The sequence below is a fragment of the Formica exsecta genome, unplaced genomic scaffold (assembly GCF_003651465.1).
Source record: "Formica exsecta isolate Colony F162 unplaced genomic scaffold, ASM365146v1 scaffold332, whole genome shotgun sequence".
Taxonomy (NCBI): domain Eukaryota; kingdom Metazoa; phylum Arthropoda; class Insecta; order Hymenoptera; family Formicidae; genus Formica; species Formica exsecta.
In genome coordinates, this window is record NW_021850572.1 from 143,027 (window position 1) to 167,836 (window position 24,810).

General features: G+C 34.4%; 1 protein-coding gene across 1 annotated transcript in view; it reads left to right on the plus strand.

Moving 5' to 3' along the window:
• LOC115238307 (lachesin-like) overlaps window positions 1-24,810 on the plus strand; it is an 80,898-nt gene that overhangs the window by 11,552 nt on the left and 44,536 nt on the right. The window contains exon 2 of the mRNA XM_029811999.1: window positions 19,643-19,740. Coding sequence (XP_029667859.1) covers window positions 19,643-19,740 — 98 coding nt within the window. The remainder of the gene's footprint in view (window positions 1-19,642; window positions 19,741-24,810) is intronic.

Below are 24,810 nucleotides of genomic sequence, written 5' to 3' on the forward strand. Positions count from 1 at the left end.
CAATCGATCACGTTCTGTTTTCTACCTGAGACTACAATAAGAACAAATAATTTCCGTTAACGAAGCGAGACGAACGCACAATAGCTGGCGCAAATTATTTTCTTTGTGTCAAAACGCAGATGATGAAGAAAAGCTTTCTCCTCGATCATTCCTATAAAAAAACTCGACAGTCCGAAAGATTTCGATGCACCGCACGTGTATGCGGCCGTTGGTCTTTACCGCATTCTTCTCGGATTCCTTCTACTCGATTCTCCTTCGGTGCTGCTGCCTCGTATCTCGCTCGACGCTTCTATCTCTCGCGCGTAGCTCGCGCGCGCGACTTTACGACATCTCAGAAAGTCCGTTCTCTTTTTCCCGCGCTGCCAAATGCCTCATATTTCCCCGGCATTGCCTCTTTTGTCGTGTCATTTGATTATCGTCATGAAACTCGCCGGCTATTTCTTGAAACATCCGTTCGCATTTTCTTATTTCACCCTCTAAATATACATGGCATTCAGGTCTCAACAGCATCTCTCGCAAATAATCGCAGCTGTCATTTTCCTTGATCTCACCCGATCGGCTCGTTCCATTTAATCTTCCGCGATATCCCGATATGTATCATGATACAACTGCCATCCGTGATTCTCGGCCGTTGGAAGTCAAGGCGCGCGTTGAAAATCATTCGGAGTGTCGTGGTCGTTAACAGGATTCCGGAAATTTATCTACAAGCGAGAATTCTGACCAATCTTTTTTCATTTCCTCATTTTCTACTATAAACAGTAAGGTGAACTCAATGGCAGCTAGCATAGCATAGACAGTTACTTTTTATGCAGAGAGACAAACCGCTGGAGTTTATCGTTCGGTCAACGTAAATGCAGCCGTTACAAGAGATATTTCGTATCTTTGTATTCTTGGGAAATGAGGGATTGCCTTGCGAAGTCTTTTCTTTTCAAGATCACGCCATTCGCACGAGACTGCTTCTCATTGTATTGTCGCGCAGCAAGTTACCGGGTTTACGTCATGAAGCGCGTCATTCTAAATTCTACGGCGGCACCGTTTGGTGCTCTTTTCTTTTATTTCTTCGAAGAGAAAAAAAAAGGTGACAGCGAATCCACCCGGAAACGCTTCAACGTTTTGTAGACGTTTAATATCCTGGCTTAATATTATAGGGGAAAAGGTTGGGTCCGGGGGTCTTTGTCTCTCCTTCTCTCTCATTCTGATTGGTCCATCCGTTCTACTTTACGATCCACCGCAGCTGGCCACAGCTCGTTCTTCAGCGGCAGCTTGGTGTCCCGCGAACGATCGAAATCCCATTTTCCACTGTCACAGACCGTCCACTTTTTCTCGGAACGAGATTTCTGGGCTTGCGAGAGCGACGTTCTCGTCCTTAAAGTCTAATTTCGTCTGGATATTATACGACATCGTATTAACAAACGATATCCGCCGGATTTCAATTTGCAATGAAGGAACGATTTATTTATCTTGCAGTAGTTTCTTTAGCTATCTATCGAATGATTTAATATTTTTATTTTATCTTTTTCAAATTTTTTATATACGCCCAATAAAGATAGAATTAATGTAAGCAATATTTTATAAAAATTTTGACTCAAACTAGATAATTCGGAAATAATTGACGGAATATTTAATAAATAAAATGTCTCTTTAAAAATAAATCTTGCTTTGACATGCAGAAATAACATTGTATGTCACGATTTCTTAATGAAATCCGGACAGCGCTAAGATAATTATACATTTCCTTTCAAAGAAATGTATCAGTTGAATGTCATACCGTAAATAAAATATGGCGCGAATTATTTTCGAATATTCAGATATCGGATATTATTATCATGTAAAATACAATTATTTTTGCATCTAACCGCTACATTAATTATAAATACTGTTATAAGCGCGACACTCGTACAGTTATAAATTTAAAACATCGATACTTTACGGTTGTGAGTAGTTAATATATTATAATATTTTGATATATAACTAAAATCCTTCGTGTATCTCACGTTTAATTAATTATTATTTCTCTTTCAGTAGAAGCGAACGTTCTATGTAGCACATCGAGTATCTTTAGTGAATAATTAAAACTGTGCGTGTGTGTTGTAAGACGGTCTATTGTGTCTATTCAAGCGCAAAGGATCAATGTTATTATAAAAAAAGCCAGGCCATTTAGAGGTAGAAATAGGTACGTCAAACAATCTGCTCATAGTTAGACCGCGGGCCCATTATTCGCCAATTAAACTCGTCGGTCATTAACGCAGATCGGTTCTGGCTGGCTGGCTCTTCGTTCTTATAAGGTCGAACGGAGGGCCACGTGCTCGCTCGCCAGAGCGATCGAAAATCCATTTTCGCCGTGTCACCATCGGTCCGTTTCTCCTGGAGAGCAAGACAAGTGTTTCCAGGAGGATGGCGAACAGGAATGCTTGGACATGCCTGGTGCCTTGATGTACCTCCAGAAGTCCGTTCCTCGAGTGCCTGTTCGTACACGACTTGTCACTGATTTGCGTACGTTCAAAGGGCAGGATCTGCGTGCTCGTACCGTCTAATGGGATCCTTTGTGCGAGCACGCGACTGTCGGCCGTAATACATGCAGGCTCGTGTAATATGTCACACAGACAAATACACACACACGCACACACCTGGGAGCCGCTTGTTACGTACGACAGGTGCGTAAAATCGCGTCACGCGGACCTGAAAATTCTATTCTCTTTGTCGCAGCCAAAATATAGGTTTATGATAACAAGAAAATAAAAATACCTTGCTCGATTTTTTAAGGAAAAGTGACAGGTGATATCGGTTGCAAGTAAAAATTCTCACTATCGGTTAATATTTAATTACTTCGCAGTCCGAAAAGGGGCATCATGAATAAGATTAATGATTATTAAATATATTGATTTAATCGATAATTACACATGAGTAATGACATATTGGCAATTATATGAATATAAGTTAGCTTGTAACAACATTATTATTATTAATCCTGCACATATGATTATTTTGAACAAAGGTCGAGAAGATGTATTTATAAAATATTGTATAATATTGTGGATGACGCACTCCCCTATCTTTAATATAATGCCACCGACACGGAAGTCAGGATTCTGATTCGCTAAGAAGGTAGGGTGTAGAAAATAGTAGGTGCGCGTATGGAAACCGTAGAGAACTCGATGAAATAACCGGAACGTCTGCGTGGCGCCAGCCAGATCCACGTGACGGCATCAAGTTTTCATTTGGTGCGAGATCGCGTGTCACAAATTACCGGTATCGCGGGCTCCCTACCGACTCGCCAAATCGATTTTCGTTGGACGTTCGGATTTCCCTCGGTCGCGATTATACGCGGCGGGCTCGTTCTACTGTGCGCAATGCGCGCAGCTGTCCTTTCCGTCGATGATTGTAAGTTAAACAATGGATGCCTAAAGTACACGTTGCTCAAAATTCGTTTGCGATCGTGGAAATTAAAAGATAGACGTTATATAGCAAAGTTTAATTTGCACATATTGATGCACATTTGCATTTGTTTTTATTAGAATGTGTGTGTGTGTGTGTGTGTGTCAAGAATAACAGATATTTCCGCAGAATTTTTTCACTTAAACTGTATGTTAGTGTAAGATAATTTCGGCGAATTGTAAATTTAAAATTTGATCGAATTTTGTAACGTTGAAGATAAATGAGACTGTTAATAAGATATTTAGAGAGAATTTATTCCCCAAATAATTCTTTCAGAATCACGAGTCATGAAAAGAAATTATTTTTTTAATTTTAATGCAAAACCCACGAGAGAGAGATAAATGTTCCTTTTAATAATAAACCTTCTAATAATATTGTAATCGGTGCAATCGGTATACATTCTTAAAAAAAATTTGTTAAAAATAATTTTTATCCTTTTTTGAGGATTTATAAATAATATGTTAGGACCTTCTGTATAATAATACAAAATGTGCAAAAAATTCTTGGAAAAAAAATGTTTTTTCTGTACTAGAATAATACTTAATCTTTAAATATAAATCCTTAGATATTGTAATTAAACGGTAAAGAGATAAGATTTTGGGTTAAGATTTTGAGTAATTGCGAGTTATTTTAATACTTCGCAATTCAATGATTCTCAATCTCTCCCGTATTATTTTGGCCAAAACTTTTGTTATAACTTCCATTTATCTTAGTCACTGTAATTTCACGCAAATGAAATTACAATAAAGTTTAATCTGACAAAAATACTATCTTAGAATTGCATAATTAAAATTTCCTTTTATGATGTGAATAAAATATTATTTGCAATCAGACATTAAATTATCAGATATTAAACTTATATTAAAAAGAATTTTTTTTTGTAAAAAAGAAATAATTTAATATATAATATATTACTTATTCATTGCATCGAAGAAGTGCGCTTAATAGAAAAGAACCGCATTCTTAAAGTTTTATAAAGTAATCAGAAATGTTCAATTATTTTATATCTTCTACAAATATTTGTAAAAATCATTTTGTGATCAATTAAAACCACAAATCATTATGGACAAATACCTTGTTAGTCTTTACTTAATACGCACTCTGAAGATTACCTTCGGGAAAAAAAAAAATCGGCAATGATATAGTAAAAAAAATATTTGAATAAAGAATCGTGTCGGAAAGAATACTCTTGTACGCGCTCTTAGAACACTATTTATTAAGATAAGTAAATAAAGCTCGACGATGCTTGCGCGATGCGAAGTACAAGTGCCTGTTAATTGCTATGCGCCGGCAAACAAAATTTTTCTCCGGACGAGATTTTTCTCAGAGCAAAATTTCAAGGCGGAAAGGATGCTCCGTCGAACGAGTTTCCTCGCTCCACCTGTTTCCGCAAACTATCTTACCTATTCCGTCGTGGATATAGAAGACACGCTGTCGCTAAATTGTGTTTTAAGCTCAAACTTTATGCCGTTCTCCACCTCGAGATCTTGCGTCGCTGTTATCCGTACTAAGTGTACCGCCAGGATGTTCCCCTTTACAAATCCCGAACTGGTGACACAGCGTACTTATACATATATATCACATTTTGAAACCGAAAAAAAAATTATAAAACTGTATTTATTAGTATATTTTAGAATATCTGACAGACTCCCTCTCTAAAAATTTACGATGCACAATGTGGCGCAATGAAATTACATATATGGTCGAACGAATATCCTTACTCGCGTGAAATATAGCTTAATTAGCAATTAGCTTGCAAAGTGCATCCGTAACAAAATACGGTCGCATCTGAATATCCAATTTACGTATTGATGTATGAGACCATCAAAGCGGCGAAGTAATGTAGATATGAATAATAATTAATCGCCATGTACCGGAGAACTATACTGAAACTTAATGCATCTCATTACTACGGAGATCCGCGCGTTTCACGCCGCCAAAGAAACGTCCATACGCTTCGGCTTGTATATATCCGGCACAGATGTTTATATTATATGTGTTTAATATATATATATATATATATATATATATATATATATATATATATATATATATATATATATATATATATATATATATATATATATATATATATATATATATATATATATATATATATATATATATATATATATATATATATATATATATATATATATATATATATATATATATATATATATTAAACACATATAATATAAACATCTGTGCCGGATATATACAAGCCGAAGCGTATGGACGTTTCTTTGGCGGCGTGAAACGCGCGGATCTCCGTAGTAATGAGATGCATTAAGTTTCAGTATAGTTCTCCGGTACATGGCGATTAATTATTATTCATATCTACATTACTTCGCCGCTTTGATGGTCTCATACATCAATACGTAAATTGGATATTCAGATGCGACCGTATTTTGTTACGGATGCACTTTGCAAGCTAATTGCTAATTAAGCTATATTTCACGCGAGTAAGGATATTCGTTCGACCATATATGTAATTTCATTGCGCCACATTGTGCATCGTAAATTTTTAGAGAGGGAGTCTGTCAGATATTCTAAAATATACTAATAAATACAGTTTTATAATTTTTTTTTCGGTTTCAAAATGTGATTCGCGTGCGTTGTGTCAATAATATAGTTTTAGAATTTACATATCGAAGCTCAATATATATAGTTTTAGTTTTAAGGAAAAAGAAAAAAAAAATTTTTAACGACACGATGCACCCCGTGAAATTTCCCGCACCGTTGCATTTTCGTATTCACGAACGCAATTAGTCGAAACTCTGACAACTTCCCGTTCATTGCCCGGATCCCCATGGGATTAACACTTTGTTAAAGAGTTGGAGAAATTAAAAAGAAAATGAGAGAGCACGCTTTCCGCAGTGCGCGGCTAGGCGGGGATCTTCCCTTACGGGAATTACGTGGGAACGGTTCCGCGGCCTCTTAAAACTATCTTTTAATACTTTGGAACGGCGTCGTTTGTTCTGCGACGGTCGTTCACATAAACCCGTGGCGAATTAATAGAATTTTTAATTAAAATGCACAGTAATTGTTCTGGGGAAGGTAGAATACATAGGCGTGCAATGGCATGAACAACGAAATTGTGTGCGGGATACAAACAAACGCATGAAGCGCTGTGTAGAGACGCTGTAGAGTGAGACAATGCGCGTGGGATTTATAGATAGAAAGTTTATTACTTGGATCTGATTACAACACTCGTAGAGGATTTAATCTCACAACAATTTCGTCGTTGCAGGTATGCCACTTAAATTTGAATGCGTCGTTATTGCTGTTGATGTTCGTCGGTTGTATCACATCAAACCGTCGTGCTTGCATTGTCCGAGCATAAATTTTTTATCCACTGTCAATTTTTTAGTGCCAGACACTATGGAGATATCTTATTCTATTTTAATTATATCGCCAAAGTTATATTAGGGAAATCCAATATAGATGATAAAAACATTTTAATGAAATAATGTTTTCTTGTTAAAAATACTTAATGTTAATGTAAACTGATATTAAATACGAATATGTAGTATATATTCAAAAAATATAAAATATTAAGACATGTATGTGAGAAAGAGCTTGCGAATATAATTTAAAAAAACATATTATTATAGAAAAAGACTTTTGTGAATAATTAATTTTCAAAAATTTTTAAAATATTATTTTTGTTATATAATGTGCTTTTCAAAGTTTGAATATTTCTCTTGTATCAGAAATACTTGCATATTCTTTCAAATATGCGAAATATCAATATCGATGTTCAATTTCGCGAATTTATTCGCAATAAAATTATTTGGGGAATAATTTTCTCTTAATTCTGTTTTATTATACGTACATAAATAGTCCGAGAATTATATAATTTGCAGCACGAGTTAGAATTGTGCCGTAACGACGAAACTTTTCTCCTTGAATATTCTACCGTTTCGTGTACGCAAGTTCTCGGCAATACTATGCGAAGCGAAATTTATCGATAAACAATAGACCCCTCGATATTCATTAGTAAATTGCATTAGTAATACCCAAGCATTTCCTCCTGACGAAGAGTTGTTTCGTTCATGCTGAAACAACATACTTTATAGTCACTGTACCGGAAATAGTTGTACGTGGATAAATGATGAATAAATTAAAGCGCATCGCATGCACTCCGTTAATTTATTTCGCCAACAATTAAGCCTCGTATCGTGATGGGTCAATTCTGAAAGCGACTTATCTTAAGAACGCTTATAGATCATGATCGTAAGAGATCCGCGAGAAATCTAATTTTAAAATACTTTTTTAGATACGAGTTTTAAATATTATAAATATCGATTGTTATATGTCAACGATATTTTGAATTTCAGATTCTATGTAACTGTAATCAATACGGTAACAAGTAATATGAATATTTTTGTATATTGGGGACAATCTAAAATAATAATGTTAAATCATGAATTTTGCGAGTATCAAATTTTATAATTAAATTAGGGACTTATTTGACTATAAATGATTGTCTCTTCTAAATAGATATTTGAGAGATCTTTATTCAACTGTATCAATTTTATTTTTATTCAAGTATATATATGTAAAAAAAATAATCAAATGTGTCTTACATTATATCGAAAGAAATGAAATGGACTCGTACACTGAGAAAAAAAAGTTGTTAACTTGACTAAATGCGTTCAACTGATTATCATTTTTTTAATTGAAATATTTAAGTACTTAAGTCAAATACGTCATGTTAGATTTAATATGTCGCGTTTTTATGATCGAGTAAAACAATAGTGCAAAAGAATATATAATACATAAACTTTTATCTAACACATACATATCTACACAATGTCGATGTATATTCGAAACAGAAAAAATGCAATTTTGCAAATAGTAAAATAACAAAAATTTTCTGTAAAATATGATATAAAATTAATCAAATTTTCTAAAAACGGATAATGCTTTTCATGCGATACAATCTATTTTACATTATACGTTTTCGGTAAGATTAATGAAACTTTCAAGAGTTATCCTGAATAAGTAAAGTAGAAATCAATTATTAAAAAAAAGTACATCTAGTAGATGAATGTACTCTTTTGTATAGAATCATTATGGAACCAGTGGTTTCGCAGCTGTAGTTTCTTCTTTACTTTATCTATGAGATATGAGGTAAGTAACGGAAACTTTAGAGTAGGTACTAAAACTGATATAATCCGGATAATTTATTTAGGTAAATTATTTTTATTATTATTGCGCTTGTGATTTATATATTAAACATTCTTCTTTTAGACACACAAATAATATAATATTTAAAAATTAGATTGCTAATATATAGGTTAAGTTTCAGGAATACAATTTTGTCATATAAGAATAAAATCATATTTTACTTAAATGTTTTTATTTGCAATATACAAAAACAAAACAATCTAATTGTTTATATCAAACGTCGGAGTTCAACAATAAGATATAAAAATTATGATAAAAAGTGAATCGGGGAGAACTGGTAAAAAATATTTATTTTACAAACTCGTCTATAACTACATGATATCGCAATCGCTTATGTTACCCCCGATAGTCTTTGATCGTTTCGATCTCGGTAAGCCACCGATCGATGAATCGTCTATAACAGCCACAACGGCGACCGCGTTACGTGGTGTAGTAGCCTCGTGTGTCTGCTCGAGAATAGGGAAACCACGACTGCTACAGATAGGTGCTGGCGAAAGACCGCGATAACGCTTATCTGCTTCCTGGATTTATTGCTAGCGCAATGAAAACGCACCCGCCAGCCGCTCTTCCCTGCCCATTCCGATGTTAATTAGCCGGAGCGTATTCTTAGGGTGTTATAGATTATGGTTACGACGTCTATCAGCGCCACCGAGAACAACGCTGAACGAAGTGACGACGCTGACACACTTTTGATGCCAACGGGATGCGACACGCTATGTGACTGACATTACATTTACTTGTTCTACTAACTCTTCGCATACGACTTTGAAAAGAGTGTTAGCTCCTTCGAAAAAAATAATCGAGATCTACGAATAAATGGAAATATCTATATAAAATATGGCGATTAATGAGAAAGATTATTTTAATATTTAATTCGAGAAATTTCGCGTATATTATTAATTAATGTGGATTATTAAGAGTAATATAATTTACATTAAAATATTGATGTTAAAATAGTGATTTTAAAATTATTTTGACCGTATAAACTCAAGTATTATGCGAGATCTAAAATTCTTTTGACTGTAACAATATCCGTAAATTCATACAAAACGTCGTCAGCGTCGTTTATCAGCACGATTACATTCAACCAACGACCGTCAACGATTCAAACTATTCATGTTGGCAAATTTATTACACGATTCAACGGATAACAATGTTGCGAATAGCTAGCAGCATAATCAGGTATGAGTCTCGAGCGCCGATTACGCAGTGGATCCGAAGCGCCTAAACTCGATTAGGCAGACGACAGCTCAGGTTCTAGTTGGGATTAGGATCAAAGCCTAGGGTTTATGGGACACGCGAGATGTCTAGTTTAATGTCTTGAGGTTCCCGGCATTCTATTCATTCTCACTCTCTCTTTCTCTGTCTTTTGTGCCACGTTCACTTTTGTTCCACCTTTGTCAACGTATCTCGATGATTCGCATAGCAACTCGATCTTTCGGACCGGCGACCTTATCAAAATGAGAATTCGTGCCTGGATTTGTTAGCCCTTCTCTCTTCTCCGCGCCTACATACTTGGTAATTAATTTGATTTGCGTACGCGATATATATACACATACACGCGCGCGCGCGCGTACACGCTCGCGTTGCCGCCACCGCCGCGAATTGCTGTCGTCGCGCAAGCACGCATTTCCAGTTTATGTCGTCACGGCGTTATACGCAATCAATTTTCGTCCTCACGCCGTTCCACCCATCATGGTGAACCTACACATGATGAAACCGCTTCGCGCGTGACTTCCTTCCATATCCGCGGTCCGTCCAAGATCGAAAATCTCTGATACTTTTTTTTTTGTCTGCTCAAGCCAAACCTCATTTAGGAACGCCGGAACACGTAAATTATGCCTTGTAAAAAAGAAATGTATTAAATATTACTTCACAATCGTGCTACATATTTCGTGATATAAACGCGTCACTCGGAGAGATAGATGATATAATTATAATAAAGTTCTTTTGGTTGTTTGATAATAGATAGTACTGCATTGATTAAATTGTTACTGTTCATGTATTTATAACAAATAGAATGAATTTAAAAAAAAAACTTATGGTTAAATAATTTGAAATACTAAAGATAAAAATAGAAAGATAGAGAGAAAGATAAAAGAGAGAAAAAAGAAGATGTAATCTTATTAATAAAAACCAATTGTGCACAGCTGCTGCGATTTAATTTTTAATTACACGTAAAATCAATTTACAGTTCGAGTATTACAAATTTATACTTCAATGTCCTGGTTTTAATAGAGCTATATTAACAGAGTTTAGTTGAATCTTAGAGAGTCACTTTTACGTCGTTTGAACGCAGAAATTAGACTGCATGATCGATACAATTGAAACGATTCAATGTTCCTGAATATATCTCGACTTATTTTCTGAAATTTGTTCAATAATAGATGTAAAGTGTGCGAAGGTAACGTCAATATCACGTTGTTAGAACGCGTGACCGTCGATGTATAATAAAACATCTTCTAACTTATTGAGATAGTAAATAGAATTTGTCAGCGAGGAAAATAAATGATTTATTTTCGCTTGACGATAACCGCCGAGAACGCACGGCTGCTCTCGAAGTTGCCGATTGCGGAGATAATAGGCAGTATGACACGAGGAAACACGCAATAACGAAGACACAACCTTGCATGTAATATTTCAGAAATCGTTAACCATTTAGTTTGTTATATGCGCAGCGAGTTTTCCGTCGCGTCTTTGTCTCTCTTCAACTTTTCTGCCGGCAGCAACGCGAGAGAGGATCGCACTTGGAAATAATTAAGCCCTGGAACGTGCCTCGGCGCGAAGGGGGGACATTGAGAGAATGCCCATTGTTATTCCGAGAAGGAGCCCGATGCTTCCTCCGTTATCGAGGAATTAGATGGTAACACGAGGAATTAAACAAGGGGATTCGATAGGAAGGCGTAGTAAAATCATTAAAGAAGTGACGTACGGACGAGGACTATCAGGGATTGCGGTAAATGGCCAATTGCCTTATTAAATTCTCATGAAGGAATCGTCGATTCTAACACGTAATCTAGGAATGCCTAACTTCATCAGGGAAAGTTAAGCTGTCCAGACGCTCTACGTTATGATTTGGGTAATGCAATGGAAAAATTGTACGGTTATAATTTACAGTAGGATACAAGCGATGGTATTTATTATCTCATATATTTAGTCTACTTTTAATTTTTATTTAATTTTATTTTTTTCTGCATATTTATAGGCTTTTTTAATAATTTATTATTTTTAACATTCTTTTTTATTTTAAAGAAATAATTTTAAATTTAACAATAAATAATTTAATTAATAAATAATAAATATAAATGTAATGTGTAACGTTTCTCCTACATTAATTATTTTATATGAAAGGATATATAGAAGAACGTACAAGTATCACAGTTCATTTATATATATAATCTGAATATTTTTATAAATTATTGAAATTATACCTAAAAAGTTCAAAATATGTAACATTTAAATAGCATAATTAATTAAATTTAATCCATTTATAAATATATAAAATCTGTACGTTCTTCAATAATAATAATAATAATCTATGAGCTTTTATATATTTCAACCGTAATATTGAAAAGAATAATTCGCTTTAATATAATTACCAACGAACCAATATCGATCATAATATTCATTACTGTCGATTTTCTCTCTCGTATCTTGATCAGTACGATCAGTGTAACAATCAACCGCTTCATATAACGTAGTTTCGCACGATATTCATATAAATATTGTATGATTAAAGCTGGGTTACAATTTTGTTTGCACCATTTATGTGTAAATACATTTTTGAGATATTTTCCCGATGTTATATACGACGAGCCATGCGTCGCGCGTAAGCGACTACTTCATTTTCTCCGAGTATACTTTGGAGACACGGTTTTTCCGCACAGTGAAGGAATCACGCCGGCTGAGATTGTTTTCCAATTTAGGAGATACGATTTATATAACAGCTAGCGATCTCTCGAGATACTTGAGTGTAAACCTCCACGGAATCCCAATAGCGCCAGGGGCAAACAGCGAAGTGAAGTGTTGTGTCTACGCTCACTCTCTCTCTCTGGGCTCGAAACAGTAACGATATTATAGATACTAAACGATTTTTATATCCACATAGATAACGGGAGCTTCTCCGAAACCCGATGCCGTTCACCTCGAACTGCCATAAACTTTTTCGATGATTAGTCAATTGTCACTTTGAGAAATCTCATTAGAGATGCATGGGCCTCATTGAAATGTGCGTTGCATTAAAACGCAAATTATAATATATATATAATCTAATATCTCTAAATATAATTCATTCATCTCTTTTACGTTTTTATTTTTTATTAAAATGTAACTTAATTTATTGTATCGCGCGCGCTACATTTTTCAAATATCCTCCATGCTATTTATCATCGTTGCAAAGTTTAATAGCGTATCGTAATAGAGAGTTACTTTACACCAGCAACACAGAGTTTGCGCTGCACTAAATAAATATCGTAAAATCATTTAATATCCAAGAAAGAAAATACTTTGTAAACTCTTGTTTCAATATTCAAATATCAATATTTATTGTTGCTATTATTATTTTATCTATAACTAAACGATTGCAATTTTTTTTATTGCGGTGCATACACAATTATACTTACTGATGCAACAATTAAAAAACTGATACTATAATTCCATTTTATAATATATCGACGATATTATACAGTGGAAGATATATTTTTTTTTAATTCAAATATGCTAGTGACCGTTGAAGAATTAAAGATGTTTGAAGTTGAAAGAGCCATTTAATCAAGGTATTTTTATTCTTCCCAGCTTTTCGCATTTTCCATTTAAATCATATATTTTATTTGATAGTTATTATTAATATTTTCATCTTCTTTAAAAAAAGGCCAAAAAATTTGTTTTATAAAATTCTATTTAATTGAAAAAATCATTAAATATAACTAAGTTAATAAAAATATCTTGGTCATCTCTGAATTATATAATTCATTTTTTTAATCTAATGATAAGATAAACGTATATAAACCTAAACCATTAAAGAGAAATAGGCACTTAATAGTCATTTAGATCTATCATACATTAATATAAAATATCGAATATACATGATACATGAATTACAGTAAAGTGCCTTGTACAAGAAGTGTAGCGAGAAACAGAGATCCGTAACATGTACAATATAATTGTACGAGAACGACGAAATGTACTTTATGTGCAAATGTTAATGACATGGCTATTAGCAATGCGTACACGATGGCCACAATCACAGTATTGCTTCGCATTGGTTATTAATTAAATTGCTTCAATAAAATATAAACATTTTTATCGCGATAAAATAGAAATTTTTATTGCATTAAAATGAATATAGTTTCAAAAAACATTATAATTCAATGATAAAATGTTTTCATCATATTTAATTGCTTTATAAAATATAAAACCAGAATAATGTGGTCCCGCATTTAGGAAATAACTTTTGTAATAAAATAAAATAGCGTGTTACGTTTTACATAATTCGACAATGGATTTCAGCAAAAGTCGAAAATTATATTCTTATTTAGTTTGATGTGGAAGTGCTCAATACGATTAAGTAATATATTCTGTAATATAAAATTCCATTGCTTCAAACTATCGTTCTAATTTCTTACATTTAAGCTCGTTTTAGATGATCTATAATTTGTAACAGTATTTGGAATAGAATCCCATCTACAATTTCATGTGCTACTAATATAAGGAGCTTTCGAAGTAGTGAAATATGTACATATGTAAGATATATATATATAGATATAAATGCATATATAGAATATATAACAGAATATAGGAGAGTATATGGCACATGAAATTATAAATAAAATTCTGCCCCGAATTTTGTCGGGAATTATAAATCTTCTGAGATGAGCTTAAAAAGAAAGTTCAACTTTAAGCTTCTAAGAACAGTTAAGCAAGGTGATAATGTAAATCACTAGCAATAATATAATAATTGTTACGATGGAAATAGCGAAATTTTTTTTATACAGAAATTAATTTATATAAAAATTTATAATTTTGGTATCTTTTTTTTTTTTTTAATTATCTTGTTTGGTAAAATGAACATATCAACTTTCACGAAAACTCAAGCGGTTGAGTTTGAAAAGTCAAACAGATGGATTCTCTTGACATAGAATGACCTCGCTTTAATTTCGAAGTTGTAGAAAGTCACAAAGAGAGTCGCACAAGTTTTGAAATTCTTTTTGCTTTATTTGAAACAAGTTTGGTTGCCAAATTTGCAGAAAGTTTAAACAGGTTGATTTTTGAATTTCTCGATCTATTTTCTTATCCTTCCTTTATGTTTCTCTTTTTTATTTAAAAGATATATATATATTGAATAAAAATAAAACGGTATAATTAGACAACATATCAGGATATTAATGGAAAACATTTACTAAAATCTGACAACATATACACATATGCATATATATGTCGAAATTGATTGATTCACAATTCAATATACATTTATTTTTCGTATACGCGAAATATAATAGAAAAAGAAGATGGGTTTAATTCCAGTTCCCCGATGCAAGGGAAAAAGTCCATATTACATTTCCGAAATACACGGAATCTGGTATTCTTTTTACGTTAGGATGAAGGAATGATAGATAGTATTGCAAAACTTCCAGTTACCGGTACGTGCAAGTTTGTCTCATACGTGGCGCGGCTTTGGACTGTAGCCACACCGACGCGCAGGATTGATGAGCTTCGCGGTCGGATATTGTGCCCGAAATAAGAGATACTGGAATCTGTCACTCGGCTTGGATGAAGCCGTCGCGTTTACGCGCCGCATGCTTGCTTACTTCTTCAACGCGCAGCCGGATTAAGAACCCGTCGACGCTTGCATTGTTCATGAGTATAATTCTGGAAATGGTTTGATTGCGCTCTGGGACTTCAACCGGTTTATGGGTCGCGGCGGGTATTGATCTCTCGATCTTAGGATAGGATCGTTACGTTTATTTTCAGGAGGAACCTTGATGCTTCTATCAATGGTAATACGCGAACGTGCGAGGATTCAGAACTCATCGTTTCATCCACTATCGTTGCTTCTCTGTGCCTCTTCTCTTTCACCCTCTGTTTATCTCTCTTGCTCGCGTTCGCGAATCTCTTCATCTGGATTTACATAGATCTCGGGTCAGACTGAAGATTACACATGGGTTGGACTTTAACCGACTTTCCCTGAGAGCAAACTAAAAATTCACGATTGGATTGTTCTCGAATGAATTTTTTTTTATTACGTACCGTGACGCAAGCGGAATATTTTAAATCGTTAAGCGGTTTGTTGGTAAAGATTACTTGTGAAAAGAAATATTAAAAATTAGTAAAAGCAAATTACAAATAACGACAATAAAGAAACATTGTGAGAAAATATGAGTTCTCACAAAGAGTTGAAATCAACGAAAATAATTTTATTTTGTTCTTATATTTCTCATGAAATTTGACTATCAACATTTGTTATCTTTTTAAACATTTGATTTTTCTGTTTTAGATATAAATTAACTTTGAGGGCAATTTACTTTCTCAAAAACTATATTTCATTTTTATGTTTATGAAACATGTAATCTAGAGAATATTACACATTTATAAACTTTTTTTTTTAAAGTTTTCTATTAACAACCATTTTACACAAGATTTTCCAGGAAGTTGTACAGGAAAGTCCTGCAGGGAAAGAAAGTATACTGCAAGTTTAGTTACGTGTATGTATAGAGTGGAATATAACCGTTGTGTAAAGTGGAGATTTAAGTTCAATTAAAAGTGTATTACGGCTATGTGTACCTTAAGCAGTCTCGTCGACTGGCGATGAATTTTGTACCTGTTTCTTTCCAGAATAATTAGCCTCGGTTCGATTACCGCGATACTATCGATCCGTAACGTCTTTGTATGCGTGTGTGTGTGCGCGTGCTGATCTTTATTTTCCATTTACTCGGTTTACCAGAAATCAGATTAGATGGTTATTTGAGGGCACGGGAGGGAGTGTGCTCATTATTTTTCATTTTAGTTCTTCGTGAACTGGGCTATATTAACACGTGATTTATAACATCAATTTAATCTTTATCGGCTTGCGGTGCACTCGAAAGATTACTTTACAAAACACGTCATATTACTGCAACCATTTTGTCTAACTCGAAGTTTGACGCTCAATCGCATTTTTGTTACAAGAAAATCAACTTCTTATTTATTAAGGATTCTACAATTTTAAATAAACGTGTTTGTACTCCCTTTGTATTATATTACTGAAATAATTTGGCTTATTAAGCACATTAGCGCATAACCGACAATTTCATTTAAGTTTTTAATCAAGTTGTGTAAATGCATTATTTATTTATAAAGATTAAACTATATAAATGCTAGCGTACAGTTAAAAAATGGAATTTTGTATTGCAATTTGTTGGGTTGGGAGCTACTGTATTAATTAATTTTTTCTTTAATAACATAAATTTTAAGTTTTTGGTTCTAAGCAATGATCTTTGTTAAACAGAAAATTAAATCGCACAAATTTTTGTAAAATAACTTTACAAACAAATTAAATGTATAAGGACTATGTCATAGATTGGAGCGTACAGGAAGAAACTTACATAGACTTTCATTTAGAAAATAGATGCATCCTAATGAAGTTAAAAACTTATTTACACACTTCCATTAGTGTAGACGAGAAATTTGATTACTTAAAAGTAAATAGCGCGCCTGTGTGCATTAAATATCCGCCGCCGCTTTCACACAGCTCTTTTGAATGTAGAGATCTTAAGAATATACCGGGAAATCGACATTCGGAAGTCTTAAAATCCTGGTTTAGCAACTTCTTTCATGGCTTAATTCATAAAAAGATCGTAGATATTAATAAATATTTAACAATTTCCTTGCACATGCAGACGTATAAATCCTTTTTCCTGGAGGAAAAAGAGATGTAGTTTAAAGAAAAAAAATCATATTGAATATTGTTCACAATTGTTGCGATTATCATGCAATTTGTTCTATATAAAATTATCATATTCATCTATTATAGTGGCAATTACGTTCATCTGTTCGAGGAGTAAGATTAAGAGGTCATTTAATTGCATGGTTATATTTCTAAATATGCAACAATGACGGTGCAAGGGAGAGTGATATTCATTGCACTGATGGACGTGCGCAAAGTACCTGGTCTGTTAACCGAGTATATAACTTGTTGAAAGTCATGCATCGAGCAAGCTGTAATAATTGATAGATCTTATTTATCTTTTGACGACGGGAAATTTATATAACGAACATTTAATTAATATTAGCTATAAAGTTACTTTGCATTATGATATTTTAAGAATATGTAAATGAACTTTGATATAATTATTACATCTTTTTATATTGATGGAAAAAATATGATACTCCAATTGGCAAAGAAAATTGTGGAGTTTCATTTGAAGACATGTAAGTATTTATGGAATTATATGATGTGACGACTGATGATATAACAATTGAAATTTTTGCGTCTCAGCGTTTTACATATAGATTGTAATAACGTAGCTATTTGTTAGTATATTTGTTTGAGGTTATCAAATTTGTATAGGGCATCAGAATTTCAAATAAGATTCCACATTTCGAAATGGTAGCTTCAATATGGCATACCGAGCGCAAAAGATATAGCCGGATTTGCTTGAGAATTGCTTTTCGAGAAGATCCAAGTCTGTATATAATAATATAAAAGCGTTAAATTGATAAAAGCACTGCACATGTGAACTATTAATAATTTGTTATAAAAAAAATTTGGATTTCGGAATGTTTTTAGAGAGCTGGCTCGCCGATAGAATCAAGCATTTCACACAAAATTGAATATGCAAATATAGCTTGGAACAACATCGATTCTCTATTAGATGAGAAATACTTAAGTACATATTAAATTCCAAACTCTAGCAACACGATGATGCACCATACTATAAACTGTCGCTAACTTACTTCGTATCATCACGCGTAGTTTCGTAAGTATACTACTATTTCGTCTTGAAAATTTTCTTTGAAGTAGTAATTGGCTTGCTTGTTAATGGCCTCTTAGAAGTTTCTAAGTTTGACGAGCAGACCGTCTATAAAGAGTTGATCTTAATGAAAGGAATTTTGTTACATATTGTACAAATAATCTTATCACTCTCGCAATAGCGCTTATTTCATTACCGCGTAATGAATCTCACCGCAAGTTAACTTAATAAGCCCAATAATGAAATATAAAAATCGATGAACGGTTTATGTCATATAATTGTCATTAATCATTTTTAACTTCTCTTACAGATTTTTTTTTTTTATTATAAATGTTTTTTAAAAATCAGCTTTTATCTTTTTGTATATGTATATAAAAAATTTATAGTCTGAGAATGTATGCATTATAAAGTAATGCAGATTATTTTTGTCATGCTTTGTAAATATTCTTTTTACAAAAAAAGCCTAGGTTTTTTATAAACTGGTGGTCTACACATATTCAACGCTTTATAAAAAGGCTAAGTCTTTTTGTATAAAGGCTGATTTTACCAAACGTTGTAACATATATGTGTAATAAGAGTATTATTAAATATTATTATATCGCCGAGATTGTTTTTTGTCAGAATTTAATTAAAGATAAATTTATTTGTTCATTTGCATTTCGAATTTTTGAAATGATTATACTCTGTAAGAACGATCGCGTACTTAAGTCGAGTCTTTCAAGCTGACTTATAATAGAAATGTCGCATTGTAGATTTTATCGCGGCAACGATAAATGCATATGATAATTTCGAATAATTTTTTTTTTTTTTGAATCGTGAATACAAGAACAGCGTAGAATTATAAAGCGCCGGGCTTAGTCCTAGCTTGACCCGCTTACGTTAACTCGCGCCATTCACCGCTGAGTTTCTCGAGTACTTTGCAAACTTTGGCGCGCACGTAGGTGGGCTATAAGTATAAGTACTAGTAAGTAAGTAAGTAAGTATGTATGTATACCGGGCTGGTTAACATAGAGTTCGTTCGCGCGATGGCGTGATACTTAAGTCGAGGACGTTCCGTGTTACAGATTTACCCAGGTTCGGCAAACCGTTGAACAACCTTACAGTCTCGGTGGGTCGCGAAGCCATTTTCACATGCATCGTCGAGGCTCTCGGACCATACAAGGTGAGAAACACATTATAACCACTATTATATTCACATGCACGGTTGCAGTTATATATATATTGTGCCGTGCTGCTGCTGCAATTGTACGTTGCGTTGCGCGCACTAACGTCTCTTGATACGATAGAGACTCTGGCATCGATAAGAGATATGGGACTTCTCTTTGTATACATTTTCTCAGACGATGAAATTGCGAAGCGATACTGTCTATTGAAATAATTTTTTTTTATCTGAATTGAGATCAAAATCTAATAAGATCTTGATAAGGGAGGTTATTTATCATTTTAGTTTCATAATGGCTTATAATTTTTTATTTGAAATAGACACAAAAATTAACATCTTTTAAATATTAATTCTCAGTAATTTTTAATATAAATTTAATACTTTGCATCAAGTGTAATATTATGGAAATATGAACCTTTATCTCTAAATTATGAAATTATGTAGAGAATATTATTCTGATAATATATAGATACGCTGTAATTCGCGATTTAGAAAATTGGCGCTAAGATTGCTTGAGAATAGTAGAACGATGTCATTACCGAACTAGGTTCGCAAAGTTCTATAGGGACGGAGGAGAGCTAACGAACGGTACAAATAAATTCGTAGCGAGGGATTGGGCTAGGATCACAGTGCATATCTGCGCAACTCCATTTAAGTAGAAATAAAATCCCGCGGGGTGTGAGTTCAGCAGTTTGTTAAGCGGCTCCAGTCCTCCCTCGACCGCCGTCTTCCAGCCGATCGTTTCCCTGTCGTTCGTCTATCTTTCTTCTCTCGTTTTCTCCTTATTTTCCAGCCTCCTCTCGACGGAGGTCTCGGGCGCTCTACCTGGAGGAAATACCCTTTTCAATTCTCTCCTCTGCTCTTTTTCTTTCTCTTTCTCTCTCTCTCTTTTACCAAGATCTGCGCTCAAACCGCGCGTATAGGAGTTATAGTTTTATAGATAGCGTCGCTTCCGCGAAATGTTTTGGCGATAAAAATGCGCGAGATTATTTTATGGCGCCGCGAGAATATGTATGTATGTATGTATGTGTGTGTGTGTGTGTTTGTGTGTGTGTGTGTGTATAGGGGCAAGCTCCGTTTTCGAATGGAATCGATGCATTATCCTTATGCGGTTGGTCAACGGCACCTCTGCGGAAATGAAAACGGCGAGTCACGCGCCTGCCGTCGCGATACCCGCGAAAAGCGTTTGGCGCAAATAATAAAAAGCGCGTGTACCATTTTGCTCACAGCCGGGATACAAAGGGGCATGCTTTCGATAATCGATGCCGACGGTCACCGCGAAAATTAACGCTTTTTAGCGTAACTCGTTTTAGCACATGGCAGCCGCACACGGTGCAGCTATAACCGATATCGCGTGATTGGTTCTCTACGCCGACAGTGCCGCACAATTCTCTCGTTAATAATAAATTATTAATTTCCTTTAATAGCGCATACGATTAAATAAAACGCGAATTTATAGTTTTATCGTTTTGTTAGAGAAAGAGAGAAGGAGAGAGAGAGAGAGAGAGAGAGAGAGAGAGAGAGAGAGAGAGAGAGAGAAGTATATATTAAAATGATAACGATGCGAAGAGAGCTTACGTTAGTGCTGACATTAAGTAGTTTATTTATATTTCAAGTTGCTGCATGAGTAATGGTAGATTTTATGTATAGTGACTTGTGAGAGAGGAAAGGAATACCTCAGATACTCTATGGTGCCTTGAAATAATAAAGCGTCTTATTACGACTTGCGCAAGATGTTACCGCGTTGTATAGTACATGATGAAGGTACTAATTTTGCTAATTAATAACAAACATGTCATTTATATGTTATATTCTGTTCTCTTCCAAGTTATTACAATTTTAGCAATCATTTGCACTCGATTTGCATCTTTAATATTAAGTTAATAAAGTATATTTAAGTATAATTAAGAGTTAAAGAGATATAGATATAATTGGTTTCTTATTTTTTAGATATATATTTTTCAAGAGATAGATATAAGACTTATAAATAATTAAAATATTTAATAATTCGGTATTATAAATATGTTTAGATAAGACAAAAAGTAATATATCTAATTATATTAACAATGTAATAAGTATTATTTTTTCAGAAAGCAGAGTCAGAATGTCATAAGAGGTATATAAATTTTAGAGAATTAAATTCAGTTATTTTCCGCGAAAATCAACTAATACATTTTTGTTCAATTCTCTTATCACAGAGTAGGGATCATTCAATGCAGTTATAATATTTTCGTTTCTACCATTCTCTATGAAGTGCGGAAATAAGCTGCGTGCTTCAGGTATAAAACGATTTATGTATTATCCCGACTCTGCGGCAAATTTTAAAATTTCATTAAAGGGCCGAAATTGCTTCCTGCGGAAGTGGAAGCAGTAAGGAAAGGAGGCACCCCAGCGAAGTATTTTTACGGTCCTAAACCTAATTGAAGCTGGGTCCTTGAAATTCACTCGGGTTTCGTGGAGATTAGTGCTCGCGGAGAATTTTTCTCCTTTTAAATAATCATAACTTTTAATATATTATATCAACGCGTATTTTAGCTTTTGTAACGCGGAATCGCATAATATAAATTATACTATACATTTATGCAATACAAAATGTTATATTTATTTATGAAAACATTTTTAGAGAGAGAATTTGTTTGTGTTTACGGGACAGATTTTTGTAATTTATTAGTTTTCACATAAAAAAATACTGAGATATATAATTAAATATATATTATACAAACTTTGATAAATGCGTGCATGTGTTGGCGAATTTGCTTAAAAACATACATTAGTATATTTTAACAAACGAAAAAAAATATGAGGATTATTTTCTATTTTCTATTATTTCTATTTTTTAATAAACATTTACTTTTTGTTATTTTCTGTAATTATTCGGTTATATAATTTTTATTTCACGCGGTTTGTATCTGTTGGTTACCTCATGTTTGTATTTATTGGTAAAACGTCCATATGTTATATCGCGAGTGTTTGCAACTGCCCCATCAGATTACGAGTTTGATCTCGCAAGAGCCAACCGAGGCTGCCAAAATAGTTACACACCGTCATGTGACATCTATTACTATGCTTCGAGCGAAAGATAATCTCATTTTCCGAACATAACTTGTTTTCCTTCGAAAATGAGTATTATAGAAATAAGCAGAATATGTCACGACAACCCTACAGTCATATTAGAAATCAATATATGAAATTAAAGACTTAATAAAGAAGATATACGTAATACATTGTATATATAACCAGCTGAAAAGATTTATATTTATAAAAATAAAAAAGGAACAGTTAAGTTTTATAATTCTAGGAAATTTAAAAATTGTTATACATTGTATAACAAGTATTGGATCTTAAAGTTTTCCAAGGACTTCAACTAAGAAATATACATATGTAATATCCACGTTTTTGTTTTCCATAATGATAAGGTGTCGAATTTGGCGCGACCTTATACGGGCTGTCTCACACCAAGTAATGCAACGCTTACGACTAATATTCTCTCGAGGGAGCAAACTCTCGAAATCATTACGGTCTGTTGCAAAGGCATTGTGTACTTCCTCGCCGTAACATTCGGCAAATTGCGCATCTACCGGAGGCATGGTAGCACGGAATATTCCACAATCCCTTGACGATCCTTGATTACCCAGCGGTCCTTACTGGCACAACGCACGATTTCCCGCACACATCTAACGTCGGTCTTAATGTGACGGACTTTGGATCAAGATGCTTAACGTTGTTCGGAGAATGCCGGCGTATTTCATGTCTCGCAGTCAATAGCTGGAGCAAGAAAGCGGTCACTGACGCAAGCACGATCGAGGGAGAGAAGCTCTGTGATTGTTCGTGCAAACAAACCGCAGTATTAATTATTCGCGATACCGGCGTGCACGGTTGCATCGAACGGGACAACAGACAGCCGGATATCCCGTTGAAGAAGCTCGTGTCTCGGGAGTTACGATCTTGTCGACGATAATTTCCTGGATTTCGGGAGAGAGGATACGAGCCAACTGAGATTTCTCCTCGCGAAAGTAACGACATGTCAATGGCCAGGGTTGTCACTTTTATTTCGCCGGTCCTCTTTTCTCGTCTCTCTTGCCACCTTGCGTTTCCACTGACACAAAAATTCTACGTGCTCTCCTTTGCACTTTGCACTTTGCGTTATCTTAATGAAGAGGTCACAATCTGCTTTTTCTGAAGCACGTTTTAAGACGCTAAGCAAATGACGTACTAATTTGCCCTAAATGTGATTGTGCAAGATAAAATGTACGCCAAGTAACTGATGTATAGTCAATGAATGTTCCATGGCGAGTTAAATCAACATGAAAACGAAGATGAGATGAAGACGGAATTGATGCGGAATTCTCTTTCGATTTAATCGCTTTTTCTCCATCTTGCTGTCTTCCTCCGATTTTCAAGTCTGCCACCCGGTTGCTTTTGCATTCTCTCGAGTTTGTGTTCCCTATTGGCTACACACGGAAACGGACGTATTAATATCGCGGGGGCACTAATTGCCCTCCAGCCAAATACGTAGAATTCGCGCAGGATGAGGTACCGAGATGCTCTTTGCGTTATGCTATGCACGCTGTATATTGCGTCATTGATCGAGGAAACCATTACATTTGGAGTGGATTATAAGTGAGCAAGGTCGGAAACGCGTTTCCTTCCGCTCATGGATATCGACTTGGGATGCAAATTTGAATTTACCCTTGATTCCGGGTGCATTGCGGCGCTCTCTACGATGCTTACAATATACCACATACAACGTAAGAGTACATTAAAATCGATGCATTTAATATGTGCTTAATCTAGTACACTAAACATATATAATATACATATGTGTTAGAAGCTAGATAGTTAGAATCAGATATTATATATCGCGACGTGAAGTTTATGCCCTCTTTAATATCTCGTTCGCTAGTGAATACCAGTAACTAGGTGAGCACCTATTACCAAATCCATTGTCTTTTAACGATGTGAAATATTTGCTGATATTTGCTTATATGCGCGAATATGCGATTTAACGACCAATATATATATATATATACATATATATATATGGTGTCCACGTATTCCCGGAATAAGTGG